The sequence below is a fragment of the Palaemon carinicauda genome, chromosome 36 (genome assembly GCF_036898095.1).
Source record: "Palaemon carinicauda isolate YSFRI2023 chromosome 36, ASM3689809v2, whole genome shotgun sequence".
NCBI classification, from domain to species: domain Eukaryota; kingdom Metazoa; phylum Arthropoda; class Malacostraca; order Decapoda; family Palaemonidae; genus Palaemon; species Palaemon carinicauda.
Window position 1 is genome coordinate 75,549,356 of NC_090760.1, and position 7,500 is coordinate 75,556,855.

The window sequence follows — 7,500 nt, forward strand, 5'->3', positions numbered from 1 at the left end:
TATTACGTATATTAGTATTTAATAATCATTAGTATTAGATAATAGTTTGATTAACATCATTATTGTTATTATTGTTAATTGTAAATATGTTTTTCTATAGCGTTCATCGCTTACACTAGAGTTCGTGAATATCATTATTATTATCATGTAAAAATTTTTATCAACCTCAAAATCATGTTTAGTCATTATCATCATTGCTCATTATCATTAAATTATAATTTTCATCACGGTTATTCAAAATCATTATCATTTAAAATTATCATTACAATTTGTATCATCCAAAATATAATGTTTTCCGCATCATCATTGTTCATTATCACCATTATCCTTATCTTACAATGTCTAGATGCATAGGTAGTACGTTGGCCAGGGCACCAGCCACCCGTTGAGATACCACCACTAGAGAGTTATGGGATCTTTTAACTGACCAGGCAGTACTACAGTGGATCCTTCTCTCTTGTTACGGTTCATTTTCCCTTTGCCTACACACACACACACACACACACAAACCAAATAGTCTGGCTTATTCTTTACAGATTCTTTTCTGTCCTCATACACCTGACAACACTTGGATTACCAAACAATTCTTCTTCACCCAAGGGGTTATTACTGCACTGTAATTGGTCAGTGGCTACTTTCCTCTTGTTAAGGTAGAAGAGACTCTTCAGCTATGGTAAGCAGCTCTTCTAGGAGAAGGACACTCCAAAATCAAACCACTGATCTCTAGTCTTGGGTAGTGCCATAGCCTCTGCACCATGGTCTTACACTGCTTTGGGTTAGAGTTCTCTTGCTTGAGGGTACAATCGAGCACACTATTCTATCTAATTTCTCTTCTTCTTGTTTTGTTGAAGTTTCTATAGTTTATAAAGGATATATCTATTTTAATGTTACTCTTCTTAAAATATTTCATTTTTCGTTCTTTCCTTTCCTCACTGGGCTATTTTCCCTGTTTGAGCCCCTGGGCTTATAGCATCCTTATTTTCCATCTCGGGATGTAGCTTAGTAAGTAAGTAATAATAATAATAATGATAATAATAATAGTAATAATTATAATAATAATAATGATGATGGTGATGATGACGATAATAACAATAATGATAATAAGAATAATAATTATAATAATCAACCACCAAACATCTACCATCGTCTCCCACTCACCCAACACCCGACCACCAAAACCACAGTTATGTTCTTCACCCAAAATATCAGAGTTCACCTTTCTGGGCAACTCACCCACAGTTGACCAATGACATTTCCTCAGTTGGGCGAGCTTAAGGTTAGTCATGTCATTTCTGCTTTTACTAAGGAAGAGGACAACGTGTGATTTCTAAAGATATATATTGTTACTGAGAGAGAGAGAGAGAGAGAGAGAGAGAGAGAGAGAGAGAGAGAGAGAGAGAGAGAGAGAGAGAGAGAGAGAGAGAGAGAGGATGTTACTTATATTGAAGTGTATACATACTTTAACTTACATGTATGAACAGTGGTTGAATCATTCGAAGGTCTAGCTTGTATACATTTATATGCATCAATATAAGACATATATTGTAATATATTTATATACATATAAATACATAAATATATATAAAATTATGTTATATCTACATATATGTATATATATGCATATATATATATATATATATATATATATATATATATATATATATATATAAACACATGTACGTATGTATGTATGTATGTATGTATGTAAGTACACGCACACTTATAATACATGTGTGTATAAGAAGAATACATATATGACAGAATAAGAGAGACAATGCTGAACCAAGTAAAAAGAAAAGTAAGCATCTAGGTTCACCAATAACTGATGATGGAAACCTAGATGTAGAAATAACACACAGAGTGCGGATTGAATGAAAGATATCAGGAGTCCAGTGTAAGCGCAGGATCAAAATAAAGATTAAAGGAAAGGGGAATAAGAGGGAAATGAGACCAGCTTTCATATATGGAGCAGAAACATGGCATGGATGCGGTAGAGATGCAAATGTTCCATGTGGACGTGTGGAGTGGTATGGCCGTGTGATGAGAATGGGTGAGTCATATGCAGGAGAGGGGTGTAGGGGAAGGTGCCTGGGGGGGGGGGGGGAGGGCGAGATGAAGATCAAAGCGAAGGGGGATAGATGTAGTTAAAGAAGATCTGAGAGACAACTAATTGTCCAGGGCCGATGCGTTTGACCAAGTCAGGTGGAAGAGAGCTGTCAGAAACATCGCCACAACATGGAAGTTGGAAAAGATGCGCAGAAAAAAAGATCTGATGAACAAGAGAAGGTAGGTAGTTACTATAATGAATTATTGTCCCTTATCTGAATTATAGTTGTAAAGAAATAAATTTAATTATTAAATTTTTGACATCCCGTCATAAGATTCCCTTGACTACTGTTAATGGATTCTCTCTTATCCTATTTCCTTTACGTATCATTGTTTGAAAGGACACAAGTATTGCATGATAATATTATCGAGTCTCATATTAGAAGCTGCTAGGATATTTTTCTTTTCATACTATTATTATTATTATTATTATTATTATTATTATTATTATTATTATTATTATTACTTGCTAAGCTACAACCTTAGTTGGAAAAGCAGGATGCTACAAGCCCAGAGGCTCCAAAAGGGGAAACAGCCCAGTGAGGAGGGGAAGAAAGGAAAATAGAATATTTTTAAAAGAGTAACATTAAATATCTCCTATCATAAACTATAAAAACTTTTACAAAACAGGAGGAAGAGAAATAAGATATAATAGTGTGCTCGAGTGTACCCTCAAGCAAGTGAACTCTGACCCAAGACAGAAAAAGACCATGGTAAAGAGGCTATGGCACTACCCAAGACTAGAGAACAAAGGTTTGATTTTGGAGTGTCCTTCTCCTAGAAGAGCTGCTTACCATAACTAAAGAGTCTCTTCTACCCCTACCAAGAGGAAAGTAGCAGCTGAACAATTGGTGCAGTAACCTCTTGAGTGAAGAAGAATTGTTTGGTACCTATCCATCTAGATCATGGCTCAGGATACAAGAGAAAGCCTGAGTGTATTAAATAACGAACTCTAGCATTTGTTCACGTTTTCAAGATGAGTTTTGGTCTCATGAATCTCTGTACACGTTACAGCTGCTATGGGGGAATCTGGTAACTCCACCATGAAGCAGAGATCAACTATGAAAGAATCTGGCAACTCCACCATCAAGCAGAGACCAGGACCAGAGACCTGGTATGGGGGAATCTGGCAACTCCATCGTGAAACAGAGAGCTGGTATGGAGGAATATGGTAACTCCACCATGAAGCAAAGACACGCTATGGAGGAATCTGTCAACTCCACCATGAAGCAGAGACCTGGTATGGAGGAATCTGGCAACTCCATCGTGAACCAGAGACCTGGTGTGGAGGAATCTGGCAACTCCATCATGAAGCAGAGACCCATTATGGAGGAATATAGTAACTCCAGCATGAAGCAGAGATCAGCTATAGAGGAATCTATCCACTCCACCATGAATCAGAGGATTGGCATGGAGGAACCTGGTAACTCCACCATGAATTAGAGACCTGGTATAGAGGAACCTGGTAATTCCACCATGAAACAGAGACCTGGTATAGAGGAACCTGGTAACCCTACCATGAAGCAGAGACCCACTCTGGAGACTGGAGGAATCTGGCAACTCCACCAATATTATTATTATTATTATTATTATTATTATTATTATTATTATTACTTACTAAGCTACAACCATAGTTGGAAAATAAGGATGCTATAAGCCCAGGGGCTCCAAAAGGGAAAATAGCCCAGTGAGGGAAGGATAGAAGGAAAAATAAAATATTTTAAGAACAGTAACATTAAAATAAGTATTTCCTATATAAACTATAAAAACTTCAACAAAACAGGAAGAGAAATTAGATAGAATAGTGTGCCCGAGTGTACCCTCAAGCAAGAGAACTCTAACTCAAGACAGCAAAAGACCATGGCATAGAGGCTACGGCACTACACAAGATTAGAGAACACTGGTTTGATTTTGGAATGTCCTTCTCCTAGAAGAGCTGCTTACCATAGCTAAAGAGTCTCGCCTATCCTTACCGAGAGAAAAGTAGCCAATGAACAATTACTGTGCAGTAGTTAACCCCTTGGGTGAAGAAGAATTGTTTGGTAATCTCAGTGTTGTCAGGTGTATGAGGGCAGAAAAGAATCTTTAAATAATAGGCCAGACTATTCAGTGTATATGTACGCAACGGGAAAGTGAACCGTAACCAGAGAGAAGGATCTAATGTAGTACTGTCTGGCCAATCAAAGGACCACATAACTCTCTAGCATTAATATCTCAACGGGTGGCTGTTGCCCTGGCCAACCTACTACCTACATTCCTGTGACAAGAAAAAAAATGTATCTAATAGCATTACAGGTTTAAATTAAAATCAATTAAAAAACTCATTGTTATCATGACGTCACTACAATGTCGAGCAGCCAAATGTCTCCATATATTAGAAGGAATCTTAAAACGGAATTAATGAATGCAACTTTACCTAATAAGGCAGGATGGGGCGTTATTTTCACACTACACTGACTTAGTAAATAACACGAGAAACTTACAAGAAAAATCACTTATTACTTGTTATTATTACAGTACACTGATATAATAAAGACCACGAGGGACTTATAAAAAACCCACTAATCACTCGAGTCCACACAAACAGATTTAAAACATCGCAACAAACAAAGAAGAAACAGCATCAGAACAAACACACAGCATTGCAACAAGGACCAAACGAGATTCACAAAAAACGTACGTGTTCAAAACTAAGCAATTAATAAGCTACCAATGAAACTCAAAACAAACTCAAAGAGTTACAAGTTACAATGACACTTGTAAGCTTTAAAATGAGTGGGTTGAGGTATTTAAGACTTGTGAGACTTAAAATTTAGGTGAGGGTTAAGGAAAAAACATGTAAGCCTTAAAATAGGGGGAAGGGTTAATGTAAATGAGTTGTAAGCTTTAAGATTGGGTGGGGGTTACTGGAAAAGACTTGTTAACCTTAAAATAGGTGAATGGGTTAAGGAAAAAATTTATAAACCTTAGAATATGGGTGTTAATTTAAAAAAGGCTTGTAAACCTAAAAGTAGGGGAATGGGTTAATGAAAAGAACTATAATCCTTAGAATAGAGGGGGGGGGGGTGTTAATGGAAAAGACTTGTTAACCTTAAAATAGGGGAATGGGTTAAGGAAAAAATGTATAAACCTTAGAATAGGGGGTTGATGAAAAAAAGACTTGTAAACCTTAAAATAGGAGGATGAGTTAATGAAAAAGACTTGTAAGCCTTAAAATAGAGTGATGAGTTAATGAAAAAAAATTATAAACCTTAGAATAGGAGGTTAATGAAAAAGACTTGTAAGCCTTAAAATAGAGGGATGAGTTAATGAAAAAAAATTATAAACCTTAGAATAGGAGGTTAATGAAAAAGACTTGTAAGCCTTAAAATGGAGGGATGAGTTAATGAAAAAAAACTTATAAACCTTAGAATAGGGGGTTAATGAAAAAGACTTGTAAACCTTAAAATACAGGGATGAGTTAATGAAAAAAATTATAAACCTTAGAATAGGGAGTTAATGAAAAAGACTTGTAAACCTTAAAATAGAGGGATGAGTTAATGAAAAAAAAAATTATAAACCTTAGAATAGGAGGTTAATGAAAAAGACTTGTAAACCTTAAAATAGAGGGATGAGTTAATAAAAAAAAAATTAAAAACCTTAGAATAGGAGGTTAATGAAAAAGACTTGTAAGCCTTAAAATAGACGGATGAGTTAATGAAAAAAAAATATAAACCTTAGAATAGGGAGGTTAATGAAAAAAGACTTGTAAGCCTTAAAATAGGGGGGATGAGTTAATGAAAAAGACGTGTAAACCTTAAAATAGGAGGATGAGTTAATGAAAAAGACTTGTAAGCCTTAAAATAGGAGGATGAGTTAATGAAAAAACTTATAAACCTTAGAATAGGAGGTTAATGAAAAAAAGAATTGTAAACCTTAAAAAAGGGGTATGAGTTAATGAAAAAAAAATAAACCTTAGAATAGGAGGCTAATGAAAAAGACTTGTAAGCCTTAAATTAGAGGGATGAGTTAATGAAATAAATTATAAACCTCAGAATAGGAGGTTAATGAAAAAGACTTGTAAGCCTTAAATTAGAGGGATGAGTTAATGAAATAAATTATAAACCTCAGAATAGGAGGTTAATGAAAAAGACTTGTAAGCCTTAAAATAGAGGGATGAGTTAATGAAAAAAAATATAAACCTTAGAATAGGGAGTTAATGAAAAAGACTTGTAAACCTTAAAATAGGGGGGATGAGTTAATGAAAAAGACTTGTAAGCCTTAAAATAGGGGGATGAGTTAATGAAAAAGACTTGTAAGCCTTAAAATAGGGGGGATGAGTTAATGAAAAGACGTGTAAACCTTAAAATAGAGTGATAAGTTAATGAAAAAAAATTCTATACCTTAGAATAGGGAGTTAATGAAAAAAAAAAAATTCTAAACCTTAGAATAGGAGGTTAATGAAAAAGACTTGTAAGCCTTAAATTAGAGGGATGAGTTAATGAAAAAAACTTATAAACCTTAAAGAAAAGGAGGATGGGTTTAATAATAAAAAAAATAATAATAAATAAAAACGAACACTCACCATGAGGCACGTATTGGGTCATCGTCGATAAATACTCTGACAATGTATAATATACAAGTCAGTAATTTGATGAGAAGATTGAAGATGCGAATACGGAGGCCTGAAACGAGATAGAAGAAAAAAAGACTGGTTTTAATTCTTTTTCTGGATGGTGTGTATAAGGTTTTAATATATATATATATATATATATATATATATATATATATATATATATATATATATTGAGATATATATATATATATATATATATATATATATATATATATATATATATATATATATATTCATATTGATAGATATATATATATATATATATATATATATATATATATGCATATATATATATATATATATTGATATATATATATTGATATATATATATATATATATATATATATATATATATATATATATATATATATATACATATATATATATATATATATATATACATTGATATATTAATATATTACTATATTAATATACTAATATATTATTTTATCAATATATAATATTTAAAAATATATAATTTATTTTCTTAACCATGTTAATTGGCGTGTGTTGGTGGCATGAGGAAGAGGTGGTAAGCCTGATTATTCGAAGAGGCCTGGACGCCATATAAGACCTATTATAATACTATATCTTATTTTCTAATGAAATATTAATTACATTATATCATATAGTTTATAGGATGCAGTTATGATTACAATAAGACTTGTCAGTTCTAACATAACCACAATCGATAACTAGAGCTAAGGACGGGGACCCAGGTGTACCAACACTACCGAGACGTCATTTCTGTTCATTTAGATATTTTTTTGCACTACAGT

The 7,500-nt window shown here is 33.4% G+C and overlaps 1 protein-coding gene across 1 annotated transcript in view; it reads right to left on the bottom strand.

The window, feature by feature from the left end:
- LOC137628917 (potassium channel subfamily T member 2-like) overlaps nucleotides 1-7,500 on the bottom strand; it is a 671,513-nt gene that overhangs the window by 225,277 nt on the left and 438,736 nt on the right. Inside the window, 1 exon segment of the mRNA XM_068360201.1 lies at nucleotides 6,671-6,770. Coding sequence (XP_068216302.1) covers nucleotides 6,671-6,770 — 100 coding nt within the window.